At 38.3% G+C, this 24219-nt stretch overlaps 1 protein-coding gene across 5 annotated transcripts in view; it reads right to left on the bottom strand.

Moving 5' to 3' along the window:
• The window catches only part of Dlg2 (discs large MAGUK scaffold protein 2), a 1620445-nt gene that overhangs the window by 1316175 nt on the left and 280051 nt on the right, over window positions 1-24219 (bottom strand). For all 5 annotated transcript variants that reach the window (XM_050154453.1, XM_050154448.1, XM_050154445.1 and 2 more), the window contains one exon: window positions 4686-4760. In XM_050154453.1, coding sequence (XP_050010410.1) covers window positions 4686-4760 — 75 coding nt within the window. The remainder of the gene's footprint in view (window positions 1-4685; window positions 4761-24219) is intronic.

Genomic DNA, 24219 nt, shown 5'->3' on the forward strand with positions numbered 1-24219 from the left:
GAGTGGGGGGAGGGGGAGGGAAATCGGAGGCTGGGAGGAGGCGGAAACTTTTTTTTTCTTATTCTCAATAAAAAAATAAATAAAAAAAGAGATGTCTTGTCCTAAAGGCCGCCAGGAATATTATTATAATAAAATTATAAAAAAAAAGAGGGACACATGGATTACCCTGGAAGGAGAAATAGATATCCTGGGTACACCAGAGGCAAAGGTATGGGGGGGGGGGATATGGTCATGTTTGGGGAGGGATGGAGAGGGAGAGCAATGCAAGAGATACCTTGACAGAGGTGTCCACTATGGGGTTAGGGAGAAATGTGGTACCAGGGAAACTCCCAGGAATTGACAGGATGACCCCAATTAAGACTCCTGGCAATAGTGGAGAAGGTGCCTGAACTGGCCTTCCCCTGTAGTCAAGATTAGTGACTATTCTAATTGTCATCATAGAACCTTTATCCAGTAACTGATGGAAGCAGATGCACTGGGTTGAACTCCAGGAGTCCTGCTGAAGAAAGGAAGGCGGGATTATATAAACAAGGGGGGGTCAAGATTATGATGGGAAATGCACAAAGACAGCTGACCCAAGCTTGTGGGGGCTCACAGTCTCTAGACCAACAGCTAGAGAGCCTGCACAGGACTGACCTAGACCCTCTGCATGTAGGTGACGCCTGCATAGCTTCTTCTGTTTATGGAACCCCTAGCAGCGGGAACAGGATCTTTCTCTGGTGCTTAAGCTAGCTTTTTGCAACCTATTTCCTATGGTGGAATTCCTCTCTCAACATTGATGGGGGAGGGGAGGAATTTGGTCTTGCCTCAACTTGATATGCCATGCTTTCTTGACTCCCATAGCGACCTTTCTGAGGAGTGAATGTTTGGCTAAATAAATGGCTTAAGATAATCTTTGGGATGTATCTAAATCTCATGCTGTATTTTTCAGCACCACTACTATACTGCATGGTATCCACATAAACAGAGCACTTCAATAATTCCTTAAGAAAGGAGGGTACAAATTGCAAATATAAGCAAATAAAAAATATAAAAAAAAAGGAGGTGGGGGGAAGGAATGGGAGGAGAGGAAGGAAGAGACTGGGATTGGTATGTAAAATAAATTTAAAATTTTAATAAAAACTGGAAAACTAAAAGTAGCAGAAAATCAGAACTCCTCATATCTTACCCATGGCCACACAAACTAATAGGGTATTCAGTCTAGTTAAATTTGAAGTGTGGGGTAGTAAAGGGTATAGTTCTAGTGCCCACTCTAGTCAAAGAATTAGAGAGAAATCACCATGCACCTCACCAGGGAACAAATTTATTCCAGAAGTGTAATTATACCTGTGTATTTGTATAATAACTAAGATAAAAAATCTTAATCTTCAATCTCAATCTGAAAATTATAGTCTGGACTAAAAGGGAGCCATTTCAGATCTTCTATTACATAGGTGTGGAGTACAAAAACCACCAAAGGAATCAGACGCAACTGCACATATAAAGACAAAGACAATTCTATGCAAAGTAATAAATCCCAATTACAATCACTGTGCAGTAGAATACCAAAAAACAACCCTTGGATTGTGGGAAAGAAATGGAGAAGAGAATCACCGGCTCAAAACCTCGTGAAGATAATAGAGACTATCCATTTATTATGTAAGAATATATTAATTTATTTATAACCTGGTTTAGTCTCAGAGGATTTGAGACAGTTGAGACATTTTTGTAAAAATATGAAGTTATGAATTTCACTATTTCTTGAGAGATAACAAATGGAAATTAATGCCAAAACCGTTTTACCTACTGGTAGATTTTGTTACGTAACTGTGTGAACTAGTAATACAGAATGACTACTCATTCTCTCTCATGCAATACGTCATGATGAAGCTCATCCTTGGTGACTCTTTTATACATCCCACTTTTTCAAAGAATCAGATCAGTGGAGTTAATAGACTACTATAAATTTTTAAGTTCCGGTGTTCTAGGAACTTCTGTCTGAAACCGTTCATTGTATTAGCTTTATTGAACAGGGTTGGAGACTCGGTAAATGTTGCTGGTGCTCTTTCTCTTTTGACTGCAAGTAAATTAATAACTCCAAATAAATAAATAAAACCAATAATTTGAGAGGAAAGATAACTTAATGATTATTTATTAACCAGAAGAATCTTTTCACAGAGTCAGATTTCTAAGCAAGTAAACCTTAGAATGGCCAGTTCTAAGCTTCTCAGCAACTAAAGTTCCCAAAGCCCTTCCTGAAGTCTTGTCCTTTGTGTGAATCAATAGTAATGCCCACCAGTCTGGTATCTCCTTAGGACCGATTTGTAGATTCTCAGAAGCAAAAATCCATCTATCTCTGCTGATGTGAGTATCTGCCAGGGAAATCAGTGAGTAGAGGTAAAGCAATCCTAAAGCGTCTAAGCACGGTCACAAGAAGGCTACCTCTGTGCTTAAAGGAGTTCCCTGCAGAGAAACAAATGGTGACGCACTGCATCGGTCTTCCTGAAGGTATCTTCCCTACTAGGGGATAAGAGTACCTTTCATGGATTATGGAGGAAATCTGTGGACCCAGTAGCTCCTAATCCCCAAACAGAGGACACTGAGTTTCTGAGGCTTGCAGCTGACTACAGGTTTGAAGTAGATTTTTAGAGTCAGCACAACTGGCTCGTGGTCTACAAGAAGAGTCTTAAAATGCAGTCATCTACTTATTTCTTAAGTTCCTGCAATAAGAAGACCTTCTCTGGAACTCTCTGGCTCCTAAGAATACTTACTAATAATGAAGAGAAAACTCTTTACAATGACTCCAAAGACCATATTCTAACAATGCATTGCCAAGGTTCCTTTACTTTGGACTTCAGGTCAAAAAATTATTGGTGTTACACACAGGTTTATCTATTAAAGCAGGAACTCTATTCATGATTATAAGAAAAAGGAAACTGATTCATGACTATATCACCGGCAATTTGTATAAGTGTATGGAATTACTAAATTTTGTCTAGTTTAAAGATAAATTTCCCAAAACTCTGTGGGATGAAAAGTACAAAAGGACTCATCTAAAATCAAATACTGCTGAGTTTAAGAACAGTCAAAAATCTAACACGCCAATAGCCCAGTAGAGAAATCATCTCTAAGTTATTTTGATTCCACAATGGAAGCTCAACCATTAAAGAAGATCAACCAAATGGTCAGATAGCAGCCTCAGTCCATGTAAAGAAATCCTTTAGTGACAAAGAAACCTTAACAAAGCCTACATTCGAAGATAGCGTTTACTAAAGAAACCAACATACTACAGAGTCAGATCTGAACCCCAGTCATTGGGGACCCTCCCATAAAAAAAAAAAAAAAAAAAGATGTACAAAGGAATTTGGACATTAGGACCCAGAAGAGCTTATCCCTCTTTGAATAAGCAGACACATGAATCAGTAATCACAAGGTAATTTTGCCAGGGACACAATAAGATGAGTGACAGATGAAGAACTAAAACTATTAAAACTCATCTTCTGGCGGCAGCCGCAGAGTCCCTGTACACAAGCTCCCCTCTGGCCATCTGCTCACACAAATGTGACATTTTTATTCTTTAAGTCTTTGGCAAGACTAGACTGTTTCTGCACAGCAGGAATCCCTCCAAAATTTAGCTTTGTCATCTCCTTCACTAAAGGTGATTCCCATCTTCCCTTCCTTCCTTGTCCAATCAAAGCCAAGGAAAGAAGCTCTGTCCTTTACATGGTCTGAACGGAAAGTCTCCTCCCCCGGACATACTGCCTTGACAACACAGCATAAGCCACACTGTGGCAGCCCAGAGGCCCCATTTGAGCTGCTTGTACCTCGACAACAGAAGCAGGTATTTAAAAGGCTCCACATATTACTTCCAGACCACCTGCAGAGAGGGTCAAATGGAAGAAGTGTCCCAAGATGCTTTCTGGTTTCCTGTCCTCATCATACGCATTATTCCATTCCAGACAAACTGTCAGTTATCGCAAGGATAATCCCCAAGAGGCTACTGCCATCTCTATCAGGCAATGCACACGCAAGAGAATATCATACAAATCAGTCCCTTTCCTTCATTTATTCCTCTGCACAGTGTAATAGAGCAAACACAGGATAAAGAGAGGTAGGGTATCTGGCATCTCTCGCCAGCTCTACAGTTGATGTGCTATTCTTACTCCCTGTGTGGTTAAGTCTTCAAACTGCAACCCAAGGATAATAACACAGTACCTGTTTACTTTCAAAGGCACTTGAATAATTCTCACATAGAAGCGTCCACACAAATGCAGAGTCTATTATCATGCCAGGAAGACTTGGGATTGGAAGTCCATTTACTCATCACGATTAAGCCGTCAACAAAACAATGATCAAGTAAAAGCATCTTCTCAAAGGCCTCTCCAAATCAAATACTGCTGAATAGGCAGCGATTCAGAAACACACACGTGCAAATATATTCATTTTAATGACCATGCAAATCTAACTCATCAATATCTCATTTAGAGAAGTACTTTGCAAGATGTACCTGACTCAAAAACAAGCAAATAGATTCCCTAATCATAGTAACTTTTTATAATACACTTCTTTCTGGAAAAACACTTTTTCCTATCAAAATGTTTGCTCTACTCTAGGCTTTTAGACGATATTCTACCACATTTCGGGAAGGTTATTCCAGAATGAAGTAATATTTCTCCTTAAGTCTAGCCAGTGTTGAAGTAACTTACGGAACAATGATGGACAGGCATCCACGTGGGAGCTTCCACTGGACAGTTCTGGGCTGGGCATTTGCCTTGGTTTTGCTGGAAATAAGTAAAAATTGTGTTATTTTGTATACATTGCATATACTAACACACATTAGTTGGCATATTTATTATCATTAAGCTGACTGCCACACTTCACCACAGTCAGAGGGACTACCGAAGCTTCTAGGTATAATTTTTAGTGCAGTCTTACAGAAAACGGCATTTATATTTCTACCCTTAGCAAGCACCACACTTACTTAGCAGCTGCCGTTCTAGGCCCCTACAGGAACGGTAGAAACACTCTCCTATTCCAGATACAGCAGCGCTCTAGGCTCTTCAGGTGCACATTGATAAATTCTGTACCCTACGTCTTTGGAATGGAGAGACAGGCTTATCTGTGGTGCCTCTTGACCACTGCTTGTGGTTCGATTCTCTCCAGGTGTTTCTCCCTAAACGCGGAACTCCCGAGTTTAGAGTTAAAAAGTCTAGATTACAAAGGTCTTTCTTGTCCCATCAGAGGCAGAAATGAAGAGAAAGAAAACAATTTGCTCCAAGAATCAGCAGTCTGACATCCTAAACCATTTCCAAGACTCTTCTTCCCGTTGAAGTGATTTCTCTCCAGTGAAAATCTTTGCTTTTTAATCTGTAAACTGAAGTTCTACTTGGCCTTGTAGGGAAGAGTAAGGAGCCCCTTTAACAGTCTGTGCTATTTTCTTCCTATTGTAAGGGTTAGTCCTCAGGGGAGTGAGGTTCTAATAAAACATCTTGCATTTCTCTCATTGTATACTCAATGATGAGGATATAGGCATTCTGTGACGTTACTCACTGTCATGAAAACCACAGAGATGACTTACCAACCTGCTCAGTTTCCATGGGTTGGTATGGAGCCATAAGATAATTATTAGTAACCACAATGAATAAAATGAATATCAATAGAGATTAATGTGATTATACAGGGGAGACTCCAGAGGCTACAAGAAGCTAAGCAATCTTGCCAAGATTCACCCAGCTCTGAAAGGGCATAACTTGGACAGCACTAAGAATCTGACTCACTGCTGTTTATATATATATTTCTATTTTTTATCTGCTCCACTAGGCTACAGGAATATTATCCTACAATCTGATTCCATCTTATTAACCACCCTAACATTTTTGAGATAACTGAACGAAATACATCATTACTAATTTCTCTGCTCTTATAATGCAAATATTTGGGCATATATGTTTCACTAATTTGTTTTTCAAAAACAGTTTCAAGCACTCTTTATTGATGTGATTTACTTTCAGGGCAGCAATAAGTTATTGATGTGATTTACTTTCAGGGCAGCAATAAGCTCTGGAATTCTGTGTGAGTGATTTTTTTGATAAAGTCACTGTAAAAATAAATTTATACCATCAATCTCTATGTTCAGCCGTGTTGAGTTTTCTTACTTAAATCAAAACATGACATATAGAACTAGCAGGGCCAAAAGGCACATTTTTCAATTATCAGATGACCACAATTTCATGCTAAGCTTGGCCATGTGCCTGCTATCATGAGATGTTCTTGGTAGTCAAGTGTGCAAAACAGGTTATCATCAAGACGAATTAGTGGGAGCATTATCAATGATGAATACTGATTCTCTTCAGATCACCACAACATACAAGGATAGATGCTAAAAAATCAATTTTTTTTCTAATTTTGATTTATGTTAGATAAATAATCATATATACATATAGGTTTAAGGCTTTTGGAATAAGAACTAAAATGCTAGTTATTGGGCTAGCAAAATAGTTCAGCAGTTGAAGAATTGCCATACAAGTATGATGACCTGAGCTTGGTATTTAAAAAGAGGTTTTATTGATTCTTTGATAGTTAATAAAAAATGTGATGCATCTGTTCGCCACCCTCTGGCCCAGCTCCTTACAGACCCACCTTTACCTCACTATATAGCCAGCTTTATGTTCTCCTGGGATCTTATTGGTGGTGGCGGGGGTTGTAGCGGTGGTGGTTGTAGGTTACTTTTTAAACCCATCAAGTCCATTTATTGCCAAAATATTCTTAGCTTATGTGGGCACCCACTGGAGTATGGACAACCTATCACCTTTATTGGCAACTGTCTCTTCTCCCAGTAGCTCCCGGGTAGAACGAGAAATGAGAATTTTGTTCCTGTATCACCCAGCTCCAAGTGAGAATTTTGTCTGACTAAAACTTGCAGAGTTCTTGTGCGTGCTGGCAGATTTATCTGAGTTCATATGTACAATTTCCCTGTTGTGTCCAAAAGATACTGTCACCTTCTAGTCCTCCACCAACTCTGAACACTCTGCTCTGAGACAATCCCTAGACATTGGGGAGATGAGTGAAATAGCTTGGTTTTTATGTCTATTTTGTCCATCTTTATGAAGTGTAAGGCAATAAAGAAAACCCAATAAGCTTGTGAGTTGTGTGAACCATATAATTGCTCAAAAATGTAATAGATGCAAAATAAAATGTATTTAACTACAGCACATGAAGAAAGCTGGTATGTCTCCCTTATTCTGCTATCTGACATTCAACTCTCTCCCCTAGTGTTCTAACCAAATATATTAGCCTAGACAAAAGGCTTACTAGAGATGTCATATCATCATAAAACACTTTTAGTTCCTAACTCTGTGGCCAGGACAAAGTCAGATAGGAAGAAAAGTTGGGCCTTGTGCTTCAGTAATAGTCTAATGCTCCCACTAACCTATAATCTGTGGACCATGGGAAAAGTCGGTCTAACACTTTTCACCTAACTCTTCTCATCTATAAGATGAAGGAATCATATTAGATACAAGGGAGGAGGGAGCGCGCATTGGCTAATGAATCTTTTCCAAATCCCTTTTCCTCTAACAATGTAATATATTTTCTCCATCAAAAGGTGTACTCTCAGCTGAGAGCTCCTGAATGATAATTCAGGACTAGTGAAAGATTATCTACAAGTACCATTGAATACCAATAAGCCATTTTCCCTTTTGGTTTGAGTAATTTAAAAAAAAAAAAAAAGGAGGAGAACAGAAGTACTGCAGAGAGGATGGTCTAAAGAGTCTTCTTATACTTTAGTGTGGTTATTGAAAACCCAATCCCAGGTTATATCTGTCACCTAGCTGGGCCTGCAAAGGAAACACATATGACACAGGCTAGGGGAACTACCCCTAGAAGAGGAAAGAAAGAGAAAGGAATTTAAGAATGTTCTCGTTTTCTGGAAGTCTTCATTCTCCATCAGAGTCTCTTTCTGCACTTAATATACAAACTACGGATTGCCAAGCCATGGAGTATTTCCTACTTTCCAGACTTCTACCCTTAGAGCCAACATAAGTAAAAGGAGAAAACACACTCTCCCACTAACTTAACTGGCAAGCCAAAAATAGATAATGCTGCTTGCCTGTCAAGAGCCCGACTAGCTCTGCAGAGAATGGTTTGCGGTTGATGTTAATAACAAATACCACTGTAAATGAACTACTGGTCCCTTCCCTCTCCACCTACTGTGCTTAAAGCTGTGGACTGAGATGCAGGAACCAGCAATATTGACCTTGAACAATATTCCTAGAGGAAAGAAAGCTATCAATAAGTTTGGGTCTTTTACATTAAAACAGGTTGATGTAGGTTGAGATCTCCAAGTCTCTCATTTTCTTTGATTTTACTTTTTTGATTTTAACATCTATCATATTCCTTCCTATGATGTTCTAGCCCATCATTCTCTCTGATGTATCAAAAGATGATTGATTTTTTTCTTAAAAAATACAGATACACATTGTAAAAGACAGTCTACACATTGTAAATATGAAAGCACTCACCAAATTTAAGTTCCTAATTTAAAAAAATCACCATTATTTATGAGGATGAGATAGATTGAGGAATCAATATAGTTTTACTTGTGAATAATGTCACTGTTCAAAGACTTCTCAGTTACATACTGTCTTCAGAATGCTTGAAATCATTGCCTTTATAGATTTAAATAGCAATATAGCTACATGTTAACATGCAAGATAGAATGGGAATAAAACTAATAAATATATTTTTATGTTATAAACATTATATAAAGAATTTTGAAAATATTTAATCTAAAATAATCTTTATTTTCCACAACTGCATGTAACTTGCAAGAAAGATGTTACAGATAGGAAATCATATGTTATGAGGATCAAAAGAACAATATAAGTTAAAATATATACACAAGATATAACATATCAGAAATCCATCATACAAGCCTACAGTTAAGTAATCATTTTAGGTCAATATACTGCATCTGGCTCCAACCTTAGAAATTTAACCAATAAGGTAACAAAGCAAGTTGGTACTGAGTCAGAAGGCACCCCACAATATCACTGTTCATTAAGGCAGACTATCTACTCCATTATGGAAGCATTGTGCCTGCTAAAATAACCCTTTATCTAAAACACAGTGTTGCAAAATGTCCAGTTAAAAGAAATGCATCAATCACATTGTAGATCTAACAAAGAAACTCAGAGGAGAAAACTTCTGAAGGACAGCACAGGTGCCTAGAAGAGAAACCATCTCGAGTTAGATGCCTTTGTAAGATAACAACCAAGTGGTAAAGAGGAGAGGGGGAAAACTCAGAATTTAAAAATCCCTTTCCCAACACCAATTTCTGATTTGAATATTCCATAGTGGGAATCTTTCATCTGGGAAGTATTTGGAATTTTGACAATGTTTGGGATTGACTTTTTTTTTTTTGACAGGGATTCTCTGTGTAGCCCTGGCTGTCCTAGAACACACTCTATATACCAGGCTGGCCTTGAACTCAGAGATCCACCTGCCTCTACCTCTTGAAGGCTGGGACTAAAGGCATGCACCATCATATACAGCAGGATGGGACAATTTTAATAACTGAATTGAGTAGATTTGTAATTTTACAAGATTATGAACTCTGTATTCTTTTTAAGCTATAAAGTCACATACCTTCTCAAGTTTCAGTAGCAGAACAAGTTGGGACCACTGACACGTTGCCATTAAAAGCAAACAATGTGGAGCATGGGAAAAAAGTTGGTCTAACTACTGTATTCTTGAATTTGTTGTCTAGCCTGTGTAGCCTAGCCAGTTGTCTTATTTAGAGATGTAAAGAAAAAGCTTGGTTATTATTTTTCCTTTGAATTTGGACCATAATTACACATGGGTCTCATTCTTTCCTGATCCTACTGTGTTTTTGTTTTGCTTTGTTTTCATTTATTGCATTTTGAAAGATTCTTTCTTTCTTTTTTTATTTATTTATTAAAGATTTCTGTCTCTTCCCCCCAGCTGCCTCCCCTTTCCCTCCCCCTTCCCCAATCAAGTCCCCCTCCCTCGTCAGCCCAAAGAGCAATCAGGGTTCCCTGCCCTGTGGGAAGTCCGAGGACCACGAGATTGGCTTAATTTGTTTCTGAGGAAACAATTACTGAGACAGAAGTCATGTTTTTGGTCATTCTCTATAGGATGCTGAGAACAAGAACCATTCAGTGGGCAGTGATGATGGTACCGAGTCTGCTCATCCTAAACTTGTCACTCTAGGAAAACAATTGACCAGGTTAGCAGAGGTCCAGTTGTGACTAACTGATACATATAATGACTTAACACAATACATTAAAATCATGTTTTAAAAGAACTTTTCTTAATGAGGGGTGATGACTACACGTACCACTGAGTTTAAAGGCAAATATTTATAGTTTGTTTTAAGCCTTGTGCTGGTTAAGTATATTAGTGATTGTAGATTCTCCTTCAAGAACCATGACTTCATTAGCATGAAATAATTAACTACATTTCCTTTACCTGGTATAGCATTCCTCTTACTGAATGGGTCTTAACTTAATGGGTCTTAATTGGAGAGCTTTTGGTTACTGCAAAGATACACTACTGCACCACTAGGGTTACTGTCATGTTGGTTGTTGGTGTAGTTCATAATAATAGGTAGATGGCTAGGGCTATTGATTGCCTACCTCCTTTGGAAGCTTTTATGATACCTTCCGGTACCACGAAAGCTAGTACTCAGGGCAGAGACATTCATGTTAGTTGCAGTTAAGAGGTCTCTGGGCTGTTTCTGAGGTGCAGTAGAGACTTACCTTCTACCTCTAAGAATCCACCAAGAGTAATAGCAACAGGCTGTACATTTTGGGTGTCTCCCTGGCCAACAACTCAAACAAACAATGGCTCCTCATGTATGATATGGGGGTGGTATAAGGCATTCTTTAGTTCTTGGAGATAGCATCCTACAGAAAACCATTACCAAATAAATTTCAGAATTGTGGAGCTCATTCTCAAAAGACACATCTTCAAGGGTCCCACATGTAAATCTAAGGGAAAATTACAGAAGAGGGGGCAGAGAGATTGTAAGAGGCAAAGGTTCTTGTAATATGCTGTGGGATCATGTCTTTAGTAATGTCAGAAGCACATCCATAAAGTCTCTCCAGCATGATTGTCCAAACAAGAACTGAAGAAGGATGACACCAATGGCCATGCCGAAGTGGAAAGAGAAAAGTCTAGGAGGCCTCAACTCATATAACCTTAGGATGCTGAACTATAGCCTTCTGAGAAAAGCTGATAGAGGAAGAGGTGCTCTTTCCCAGGAAAGAGGACACCAACTGGTTTTCCGGAGTCAAGTGATCAGTCCTGAAAACATACATACAATAACGTTATATGAATGGAGCAGGCTGTATTTATGTACTTAGCAGTATATACATATGTACATATATGCATGCAATTTATAATTAATAAAAATGAGGTCGTGAGTTTATAGGAAAGTGGGGAGGGATGTATGGGAGTGCTTAAATGGAGAAAGGGGACAGAGAAATGTTGTAATTATATTATAATCTCAATTTTTAAATTTTTAATGACTTAGTTACCAAAATTTATGAAAGCAAGTATACTGTAAATTCTCAGACAAGACTGTTTTAAAATAATAAACACCAGCTGTAGCTATGACTTGATATTACATGGTTCCAACAGAGGAAAGATGGGCAGTTGGAATTAGAAGTCATTACTCCCCTGTAGGTTGAATTGACATTCACAGGTACAAGTTAACAGTCAAGTGTTGTAAAGATATTGTTAACACACTTTATCATGATTATCTGACCTGAGAGCTTGTCAGAGGAATGGCTTAGTGTTGAGAGCAACCCATTGCATCTGGGCTAGACTGTCAGAGTATTAGTTATTCCTCTAGACTGTTTGGGGGTTTAGCCTCTGTGAGTTTGAATTTCTCCTTGTAAAATAGCTGAACCTACCCCCAGTTTAAAGAATTGCTATACGTTGGCTATGTTAAAAAGGCTATGTATGTTGGAAAACAGTAAGATGTGTGACTTACATCATGTTCTCCTGTGCCACTTAGCTCCTCTGAGCTGATATCCTCACCTCTGAGTATAAAATAATAATATTTACCTCACAGGATTACTATGAAAATTAAATGAGAATAAGTGTGAGGAACTGCTCAGCGGATACCAAGAACTTCAGCTTTTAGTGTTATTTGGAGCTTTTTGTTAATAAAAAGATGCACAGAGAGGGAGAAGGAGAGAGAGGGAGAAGGAAAGAAAGATAGAGAGAGAGAGAGAGAGAGAGAGAGAGAGAGAGAAAACTGGAGCAGTTCTAAGATGACTAAGTTTGGGAATCTAAATTGACTTTACAGTTGGGATACTGAACTTGAGATCACTATCCTGCCAATATTTCTAGGAAATACAATGTGTTTTTAATGATCTGTACACACATGTGTCACTATTCTTTTGAGTTCTAAATCTTCCACATTATACATTACACGCAATGTACATTTATATATAATAATCTAAGCTTTGGAGTCCAAGATTTTAAAACATAGTTTCATAAAGTGCATTAAATGTAATTCATATTCTCATTCTGCCACTGCATCCTACCATGAAAATGAACCAAAAATGGGCTAAAATTGATCTTTCCTCCTCACAATGAAGAAATTTTAGCCATGATCTATGCCACAATCTGAACATTCTTCACTGGAAGATCCTATCCTATGATAAATTACAAAGTCCCATGGAAACAGAATTGACTCTAACTTGTAGAAATATCCAACTACATTCCTCTTTCCAAATATATTCAAAATTTGCAAATAACAAAACCTTTTAGGATTAATAAATAAATAGTAAAAAATATGTGAAACTTCAGGATTCCCAAGTAAGGTCAAAATTTAGAAGAAAAAAAAGGTGCCTTTCAGAAACTAGATGAGAAAAAATTTATTTTGTTCTCACTGTTATTATAGATACAGAGAAGAAGCCTGAAGACATTTAGCAGACTCAATTCTTTCCGAAACTAACAATTCTACTTCCTGAAAATTATAGCAACTACATTTGAAAGGGGACAGTTACCATATTCCCAAAGAATACAAATTTTTTAAATGGGGCTTATGATAAATCATAATTACAACCTATTAAAATGTATTTCATATCAGTTGTTCCTCTCATCTTGGATTTTATAGCAGGCATATATGTTGGATGGTACTGTCTGAAAACTAGACATGGAAGGCCGGCCATCAACTTAAAGGTACAGGATTTTCTCTTCCCACAACACTCAGATACTTAAAATGTGAAAGTCAACAAAAACGTGGAGTCGGTTGAAATACTTGTATATATGCAGTGTTCAGTGTTCTGACACCTATAAATATTTATTTGGGGAAACTTTTTAATCAGTAAAGAATGAGCAATTTTTGTGTGGATCAGGTGCCAGAGACAATACCAAGTCATCAGCCAAGAAGAACCAGCAATTAAATCCATCCTCGACTTAAATAGCATTTCACAATGCCGAAGTAAATTGCACGTGTATTAATTCAGGACAATTCTAGTTTTTGAAAAAAAAATCAAAAAATACCATGGCTTGAAACCCAAAAAGATTCATAACAAAAACAAGGATGGAGAATTTATTTGGGTAAAATTGAACATTTTTACTCATAGTTTATTTAAGAAATAATTTTCAAGTTTTTTTTAAATCATGTGCAGGTTACATTTAGGAATATATGTATCCATATACGCATGCAATAACAACTAATAAAAGAAGATGTAATGAATTTGAAGAAGAGTAGACATGGGTATAAAGGGAGTTTTGAAGAGAGGAACGAGAAGGGAGACATGTTGCAATTATTTTTTAATCTCAAAAATTAAAAATTATTGTTCTCACTGCTTCCTTCCCTGCACAACATGATATTCTAAATTCCCATGAAGATTTGATCAGGAAAATGTCAGGCTTCTCTAATTTTTCAGTTGAGCCTTGATATACCATGCACCCCACAAGATTCATTGACCTTTCTGCATTCCCCAAAGCATAAGACATTCTGTCTCTGAAGAAAGAAAATTGTGTATTCAAAATTCTGTTTGTCTGTGGATGCAACATTCTCATTCTGTACAGGGTTCTCCACATTTTTTTTGACAAAGAGTCCTCAGGCTTATTCCTTCAGGACCAGGAGGACTCATCATTTTCCCCAGTAAGTGAAGTGGACCTCAAAATATTTTCATCAACTAACTGGGTTCTCAATCACATTTCTCCAGAACCAGGATGCAGAATGAACTCCACTGATTCTCAAGCAGGCTATAGTCTTACCATGACATTATAAGAGATTTTCCAAAGAAATATATGGATGAAGGGAGCTTCTTTCCACTTCTTCAGAACTGGGGGTTGATGTGGGAGTGTCATATATCAATCTGTTGATTTCATTGGTTAAGCAATAAAGAAACTCCTTGGCCCTGATAGGTTAAAACATAGGTGGGAGGAGTAAACAGAATAGGATGCTGGGAGAAAGAGGAAGTGAGCTCAGACCCGACAGCTCTGCTCTCTGGAGCAGAGATGCCATGCTCAGCTCTCCAGGGTAGACGAGATAGCTCTGCACTCTGTGGCAGACGGGATGAAGCTCAGACCCAGGATGGACTTAGGCTAGAATCTTCCCGGTAAGCGCACCTTGGGGTGCTTACACACATTATTAGAAATGGGCTAAATTAATATGTGAGAATTAGCCTAGAAGAGGCTAGATAGAAATGGGCCAAGCAGTCTTTAAATGAAAAAAATTAAAAAGTATTTTTAAATATTCCTAATTTTCTTTGTAATAGCATGGAATATGGATGAGATAAGCTAAAAATCTTAATTTTTGTGTTTTCATACAACCAGAATGACTGCCAGTGTAGATCAGTAGTGTGATCTATATCTTGAAATATGACTTTTGAAGGAATATTCTTTTATCACTTTAATTAAGTGGCCTTCAAAGAGATTCTCCACTGATTACTTCCCATCTTATAAAACTCTTTCATTATTCTTAGTCACTTTTCTCAGGGGCCTCATCATATCATCAATGGAACATTTGAAACGACCTATAGCTTAACCATGGAATAATGAACCCACTAGGAGGGCCCCTTGAGTATAGTGCCTGTGTCACCTGTGTGGGGCTGCATGAGCCTCAAATGACAATCAGAGTGGGATGAAGTTTCTTGTGAAGGTTACACAGGGTAAAATCATCCAGTGGAACTGATACATTTTCTCCCTCTGAAATGAAAACCAAGAAAAAACAAAGGCAGAATATCTGAGGTAGCTTCCTAGACAAGCTCACATCCAGGAACCGAGTAACCTGACTTAAAAGTAATACTGTTACATACTGCATTTTGACAAGTTCTCTCATGGTTGGGTATGGGAGAATGAGCACAGGTACCTAAGGAGAATGAAGCCATCGTAAATTTCACATTGAATAGCTTTTTGACCATTTTCAGTGTTCCTATAGTGAGAATACCCTGTGTAATTAAAATATTATAGCCCCACAGTATATTTATGATCTTTGTTCATCTTTGGTATCAGTACCAAGCAAAGTGGACGGCTCATAATGTGACTAAGAAACTTTCTATGTCTTCACAGAACTCACACTCTAGAATGAGATACACACATGTAGATCCAAAGTGTAGGATGACATCTAAAACAAACAGCAAATGCAACAACATGCAATGCGCTAAGTATAAGAAACATGGCTTGGCCAGTCATAGAGCGCAATGCCAACCGGATTATTTACAAATCTGTATGTGCGACGAGTCTTAAATGTTAAGAAAGGTTATAATAGGCAATTGTCAGACTCGGGCATTAAGAAGGCATTCTATGTATGCAGTGAAGCAGGCATAAAGAAAACAAAGGGTGGAATTCTCAACAATCCTAGGAGAACCAACTATCCATGACCATAGCAGGTTAAGGACCCAACGGTGATGCACTTCGGATTCTAAAACTCCAATGATTTCTGAGAAAATAACATTTTGTTTAGGTGGTGAACACACCATATTGAAAAACAAAACATAGGGGACAAGGAAACCTTGAAACTTTTCGTCACACTTGTGAATTTAAAACTCACATATTTGTATGACTATGGAAGGCTTCTTAGAAACTGTTGATAATATGTGAAGGTGGGAAGACGGAAAAGGGCACACTCATAAACAAATTTTATTGCGGAAACTCATGGGAGAACATAAAAAGAGAACCCAGTAAGAAAGTAAATGAAGGTCAGATAAAGAAAACAGTAAATGGGGTGGGGCTATCTGAAATTTAAAGAGGAAGGAATGGGAACAACTCCTGTTTTATTAATAAAGACCCCTGCAAGAGTGGCATTCCATCTACAGAGTAGAGATGTAGCGAAAGGAGGAATTATTCTTAAAGGACTGCAGACAGCAAACATTTTCCTGCAAGTTTTGTTTCAGCTTACTTGCTGGGTATAGAGAAATCCAAATTCTGACTTTTGTTTTTGAATTTAGTGTCAATCCCATTTCTCCCCAAACCTGTTGTCCTATAAAAAGTTATCTCAAGAACTGTACTGCTGAAATTCCAAAAAATGGATATGCGCAAGTATGGGCATCAGAATAAAAATGGCGGTGAGGGTTATACTCCCGGGCTTCTGATCTGTTACTAATTTTAAATGCACAATAGCAAAGAAAGGCAAAACGTTGGGCATCCCTCTCTCACCGCAAGCCTATAAAGCTGGGAAATTCTATTCGCTGTTAGCAAAGGAATTTCTCATTCCAACTTGGCAGAAGAGATGAGGCAGAACAGTAGCCAGCTAATTGAATTGCTCTCCTCAGTGAATTCTGATCCTTAAATGTCAGATGCCCGGACAAAAGATGGGCGAGGAGGAAGAGTGAGAGGGGAATCAAAGGAGAAGGAAATAGCTGAGGAAGAGGAGGAGGAGTGGAAACACCTACACCTACATAGATACTGCTTTTGCGGTGTGTAGTAGCTGCTACACTACGCCATGCATGTGCGTGTATACTAACTGTTCACTTTTTCTGGGATGGTCTTCACCAATAGCCACAAAAATCTGTTCCCTTTTAAGTTTACAGAACTTACTCAGAGTGGACTTCTTTGTCTAGCCTGTCTAAAACAGTTCTCTGCCTCTCTCTACTTCTTCATCATTCTAGATTTCACTTCACTTCCTTCTACATCACAGAAGTTCTTATAGTTAAAATTCACTTTATTCTTTCTGTGCTCACTGAACGTCTTTATCTTTCCTTCACTATCTGAGTCCTACGAGATCAGGGGTTTCACCTGTTTTATCTGCTGCTCTACTCCTCTCTGCTTTGACTAATAGCTGGCACATGGTGCATGTTTGGTAACTATCTAGCTGGCACATAGTATATACTTGGTAACTATCTAGCTGGCACATGGTGCATGTTTGGTAACTATCTAGCTGGCACATAGTGCATGCTTGGTAACTATCTAGCTGGCATGTATATATACTTGGTACCTATCTAGCTGGCACATGGTGTATACTTGGTACTACCTAGATGGCACGTAGTGCATATCTTTTGAAGAAATGAATGTTGCACTTAATCTAACCCCATGAGACACTACTTCATTTAATAAATAAGAAAACAGAGACAGGTTAATTCAGTAATATTTGCAAATGAGAGAAATGATAAGTAGAAGAGCTAATATGCCACATAAAAAAATCTAACTCCAAAGGCTTTTCTGTCAAATACCATGCCGCCCTGCTCTTTAAGATAAACTCAGTCCTGTGTGACAATTACTGTCCAACTGCTCCACACTCAATTCTCTGAGGGACCACAGGCAAGTCAGGCCAATTTGCTTGTGTCATTAAAATTAGCGTAACATTAGTTCTAACACATATAGACACAGCTCTCATTTTCTCCACCCTACATTAATCCTAATGGCAGTTTTTTAAAAATTCCATGGGGCCTCCTTAGCAAACAATTCAATTGAATGCAGCCCAGACTTGCAGCTGGAAACCTTACTGGGCTACAAGAGATGACCGGTTGAGACTTCATGTCCCCTGTAAGTAGGAGTCCTCTTTAGGATCACCTTCATAGATTACAGGAGGTTTCCACATGACCTCAAAGGCTCCCCAATTCCAGCAACTATCCCCACATTCTCTCCCTCCATTCCATCCCCCTCACCACCTGATCTTTCTTTCCAACTCCCATCCACCTGCCCCTAGTCCACCCTTAAAATCTATTTTATTTCCTCTTCCCAGGAAGAGCCATGCATAGTCGCTAGATCCCTCCTCTTTACCTAACCTCTCCAGGTCTACAGATTGTACCTTGGTTATCATTTACTTAATGGATAATATACACTTATAAGTGAACAACACCATATTCTTCTTTCTGGACCTGGGTTACCTCACTAAGAATGATTCTTTTTAATTCTATTCATTTGCCTGTGAATTTCATTGTGTCATTTTTTTTAAACAGCTGAGTAATACCCCATTGTATAAATGTATCATTTTTGGTTTATCCATTCTTCTGTTGAGGAACATGTAGGTTGTTTCCAGTTTCTGGCTATTATGACTAAAGCTATAATGACAAGGTTGAGCAAATGTCCTTATGGTAGGATGGAGCATCCTTTGGGTTTATGATCAAGGGTGGTATACCTGGGTGGTGAGGAACTGCCATATTGATTCCATAGACCTGCACAAGTTTGCACCCACACCAGCAGTGGAGAAGTGTTCTCCTTGCTCCACATCCTCTCCATCATGAGTTGTCACTTGCATTATTGATTGTAGCCATTCTGACAGGTGTAAGATGGAATCACAAAGTACTTTCTATTTACGTTTCCCTGATGGCTAAGGGTGTTGAACAAACTGACAGTGGGGCCCTAATGTCAAGGGAAGTACCCACACGATTCATTCAACATGGAGGAGTTGAGCTGGTGCCAATAGGGAGCCTTCACCCCTACCCCTACATTCTAGTCTCATTGGTATTGGAAAATACTCTGTAGGCTATCAAAAAAGAAACATGCACACTAACACAGCCACAAAGCCTTTGCCCTACAATCTGTTGTGACTGTAAAATATGCTAGGTCAGTGGAGGCACAGAATTTGCGGGAATAGCGAGCCAATGTCTGATTTGACTGAAGGCCCACTCTAGGAGAGGGAACTCATGCCTGACACTGCCTGTGTCACCGAGAAGCAGAGACTAAATAGCCCAAAGACCTAAGGTAAAAATCAAATATAACTGGAGAAAATAATGAACTGATTTCTAATGATATCTTGCTATATTCATTGAATAGTTTTTGTCCAGTCATTATCAGTGAGGCTTCCCCTGGTAGAGGATGGGAGCAGGTGCAGAGATCCACAGCTACAACGAAGAAAAATGGAGCTGCAAAAACAAGAACCCAAATCTACACTTGATTTCAGCAATTACTCTCATTCTTCTCATATAAACCATATATTATTTCAAATACATAAACAAATTTGTCTCTGTAAAATAATCCTAAGGGTTAAGTATTGATAACCCCATATTATTTTCTTAATTTCAAAAACTTTCCTAATTTCAGTAATGTAAAAGGATAAGTACTGATAAAATATGAAAAAATAAGAGTCAGAGAGAATAAATCCAACTGATTTAAGGTTACTAACACAAGCAGAAAACCCAATATTTTTGATTTCTGCATTTTGACGGGATGCACATTTGCAGAATTGCCTGCGGTGAGACATACATAAATGCAATGAGACAGATCTCCCGGGCAGCTGCAGTCATCAGTAATCTACTTTAAAAAATATTACCTGCAAACCCTCAGATGAAATGATGGATAAGTAATGAGAGGAAGCGAATGAATTCTTCTGTGGAGTTAGTTATGTGACATATAATTTTTGTCTCAATAAATGTTTAAATACCATTGGATTTGAAAACTTTTATTTACACTTGATGCTTTGAAAATCCTCACTGTCTCATGAAATCAAACTGACATGAAGTTTATATAAAGGACAGTCCTTCAGAACTCATAACTTTTCATGGAAACTGTGACTTTTAGTCACAGAATGAAAGCAGCCTATGTAAAATAGCACCTGGTGGTCAAGTTTGTCAGGAAAATAATTTGCTGCAGTTTTATCAACATAGAATTGATACCATTTGTAGAATGAAATTTTATTTTATTTATAAACATTTACAGTAATAGGCTATGACCAACTGCTATACAATCCACAAACAGACTAATAATTAGAAATAATTTAAAATTACGCATCAGTTGGATCATTTTTAGAAAATTATTAAGTATCCAGTTTGAGAAGGAATAAAATCTAAAAGATAGTATCAAGAATGTTTTAACTAAATAAAATTGAAGTGATTGAACCTGGAGATAATGAAAAGGGAGGGAGCTTGCTGGTATAAAAGCTGTTAGACCCTCTACTATGACACTTCTTGCTTGCATGGATTTGCCTCACCTTGGATATGTGAAAGATCTTTATTGGTTTGGTGAGAACAGTAACGGAGTTTTAATAAAAAACGCCCCAGCTCCTCTCTAGTACCAGGCACTGCATATGCAAAGAGAAAGAAACAAAAAGAGAAAGAGAGAGAGAGAGAGAGAGAGAGAGAGAGAGAGAGAGAGAGAGAGAGATCCTTTGCCTCATACAGGGTTGTCAGAGAGAGAGAGGAAGAAAAGGGAGCCATATAAATAAGTTTATAATTGTTAATTGTAGTAGGTGGAAACAGAGAATGAGTGTACACTGAAAACACATACCTTTTAGGAAAGGTATACGGCCTGGGAATGAAATCAAATTTATACAGATTAGCAGTTATCGGGACAGGATAAGCAGGTGTTCCTACAACAGGAACACAGAGTGCTAGCCAAGCTTATGTCCATTAATTTAATGAAGGTCAAGAAAGGTCGCACAGATTTAAAATACTTTGTTATCCATGCAGCTTGACGATCACTAGAAAATAAAATATAGGACAGAGGGAGAGAAACAAAAGGGAAACACATTCTAAGTCAAAGATGGCTCAGCGGTTAAGAGCACCCACTGGCTGCTCTTCCAAAGGTCCTGAGTTCAATTCCCAGCAACCACATGGTGGCTCACAACCACATGTAATGAGAGCTGGTGCCCTCTTGAGGAAGAGACCTGGTCAGTTGTCCATATTGGGTGTCATGGTCTAAGTTGATGAGCCATATACGGGCTGCCCATGCATGCCTCAGCACTGCCAGGGCATAAATTTCAAAATTTAATGGTAAGAATAGGAACAACTGTTTGACTTCAATAGGTTGAAACCATAAGCACTTCCTCAAAGAGTGGCACTGCTGGGCTCAGGTGCTGAAGGGCTCACTACGCTGGAAGGGGTATTATACTCACAGCATGAGCACTCCAAAGCACCCTGTGCTGCTACAGAGGTTAACCCCAGCCTAGTTAACTTTCAGCATCTTCAATGCTCTAGTTCTAGGAGTGAGGGAACCACAGTTCAGAGAACGCCACTTGGTTAGTGAACATGACAACCCTTATGTTTATTTGCAGAGGTGTAAGGATGGGGAAAGGCAGATATGGCAGAAAACTGGAAAGTTCAGGCCAGTGGAGGAAAATGTGAGAGAAATTTGGAAAAATCAAGATTTGGAGCCATTGGAAATAATGACTGGTGGCTACTATCTTCTTTAAGACATATAAAATAATATGTATTTTATACATATGTATTTAGTACATAAATTTAATATATTTAATATATAATAATAAATGTATACATATGCCAACTTTTAGTATTCCTGACTGAGGCCCTCTCTGCCTCTGCATTTCCTATAGCTTATGTGTTATGCACCAGCCATAGTGACCTCCACGGTGTCCTCCATCCTACTTATCACTACAGTATTCGCTTCCTTCCTGATGCTTATCCCTGCCCATGCTGTAGACAGTCCATGTGTGCTCATGCTCTTTCCCACGGCATCTTACACTCCCCTGCCTACTGTGCGTTACTGTTTTCTCTAACATTAGCTGCTTCCCCATCAGATTAAAAGGCATGAGAACAGATTGTCCATGTTATCCCCAAACCTTGCCATACCTAAGCACGTAGTAGATATTCAACGAAGACTTGAGAGAAGAAGGACAAATGGGTCGATGTGCTGTAATGAGAGCAGATGAAGCCGTACATCTGCATGAAGAAACAGCTTTGTCTACGAACACAGGGCCACTCAGAAAACCATTTGTTGCCTTGGTGATTTGTTTCATTTTCACTACATTGAGCTGTGATAGAATTTAAAAAAATATTTTTGCTTCCTGCCTAACCACAGTTACAAAAAAAAAAAAAAAAAAAACTGTGAGTTCATGTCCAAAAGAATGGCGCACTACCTTTCCAGAGTGGAACCATAATGACTAATAACATATTAGCCTTGCTCAATTATGTTTAAATGTCCAACAATAACACTCATTTGCTCTTTGAAGTGAATTTATTATTGGCTTTAATTCTTAGAAGAGGCTAGAAGGTGACAGAGGTAGACAGGGACATATTTACAGAGCAGATGTCATCTTAACAACATCAATAAAACCTTCCTTTATGCGGCCCAGTGCCACCTTTCATTCTGTTATTTGAGTTTCATTATGCACATTAACATGTTAAATGCATTAAAAGTTAATGGCATCATCACACCTTTATTAATAAATTACAGCAGTAATTTAGCATAGCATATTACAGTTTTATTTGTAGATTATTTTTAAACTTGTTTTAGTGTCTATAAGTATAGTTAATGGACACCTGGGATGAAAGGAAGATGTAAGCCACCCACAATTGCCTTTTAAGATGCTTCTCGAGGTTGAATCACATTATTTGCAGAGATAATACCTCTTATAATAATATAGACTAGAAATAAAGGATGGAGGACCTCGGAGGCACAGTAAAATATGTTCATTATCGTTCCTTACACATGCTATCTGTCCGGGTTCACGAAGTCACAGAAACAGATTTACTTTTGCTTTTCACAGTTGCACTTTTCTTCTGTTATTTCAAATCCTACATGGTCCTGCATATGGTATTTGGTGATTCATCCATGGTAAAGCAAGACTTGGATGGACTGCTTGGACTTCATTGACTTTAGTCCAGAATATTATGTCTGTTACCGAGAGATAGTGTCCCCTTGGTCAAACATCAAATAGCATGTTTTTTGTCTTAATAAATCTAATATCATTTTCCTGATGTATTAGCTGTAAATATTAACGGTATTTTATTCAAATTATTAAAACATTTTAAAGAAATACCAGCATATAAAATATGTTGTATTTTTTTTTACTACATTGTAATCACATTGAGAGAATCTCATTTTCCTCATTGGCCATCTTGAAACAGAAGGATTTTTTAGCATCATTGTAAGTAGCTGAATAAATTATTTTGTGTCAAAATCTTTTTTTTTTGTGAGATACTTAAACACTTCATGACATCATCTCTTAACCTCCTTTTCAAAGATTGATAAGTGGAGTCTGAAAAAGAGAGATTTTATGATCTGCTCAAATTTTAAAACTAGGTCCAGAATAAACATTTGGATCCAAGTCATACTCTAGAGGCCGGCTATTCATACCCTGCTATTTAGATTTTCTTTCCTGGAAAAGTTATCTGTGAGAGAATAACTGAAATTGCAACTGGCCAGAGACAATCAAAAGAATGGTGACTCAATCCTTTTATGAAAGCTGGCTGTCTCACTATGTGGGAAAGCCTTGGGCTTCTTGTGTCTCAAAAGTCTGTATTAAGGTGCTTACTTGACCTTCTTGTCTAGAAGATTGGGCTCCAAGTATGAGAGGGTCTGGAAATCAGCCGGAACAGAGAAGATCCCTTCAAATGCTAAGCAACCAATTACAGGGAGCACAATGCATGCTGGGTTATTTATCAGGAGACTTCCCACAATTCTCCCCTGCCCCATTCATCCTACTCTTAGTTTTATTTTTAAGACTGTAGCGAAAAGATTTGAGGAAACATTTATTTCTACAGAATCTAGGGGTCCCATAGTATCTTCCAGGCCAAGATAGGAGAATAAGAACCTAGACACTAGCACGGTGCCAGTGAAAGAAAAATATGTATCTGATATGGTCCTGGGGTGGTCCATGGGTAAAATGGATTCTAGAAGAATCAGGAGAGATGATAGTTCCAGCCTCACCCAAACTTCTGCAGAAGAAAGTGGCTCAGCAGATAGACTTTTTGCTGGGGAAGAAAATGGTTAGGATTGAACTGAGATATAATTAAAACTTCGAACTTATTGGCAAGTTTCCTTCGGATGGGTCCCAGGAGGAGCAGAGCAAGGACAACCCTAGTACATGGCCATTTGGGGAAGGATTATAGTTTAGATGGTGGTAGGTTAGAT

The sequence above is a fragment of the Alexandromys fortis genome, unplaced genomic scaffold (assembly GCF_014885135.2).
Source record: "Alexandromys fortis isolate MF-2015 unplaced genomic scaffold, M_Fortis_MF-2015_v1.1 scaffold_77, whole genome shotgun sequence".
In the NCBI taxonomy this organism is placed as follows: domain Eukaryota; kingdom Metazoa; phylum Chordata; class Mammalia; order Rodentia; family Cricetidae; genus Alexandromys; species Alexandromys fortis.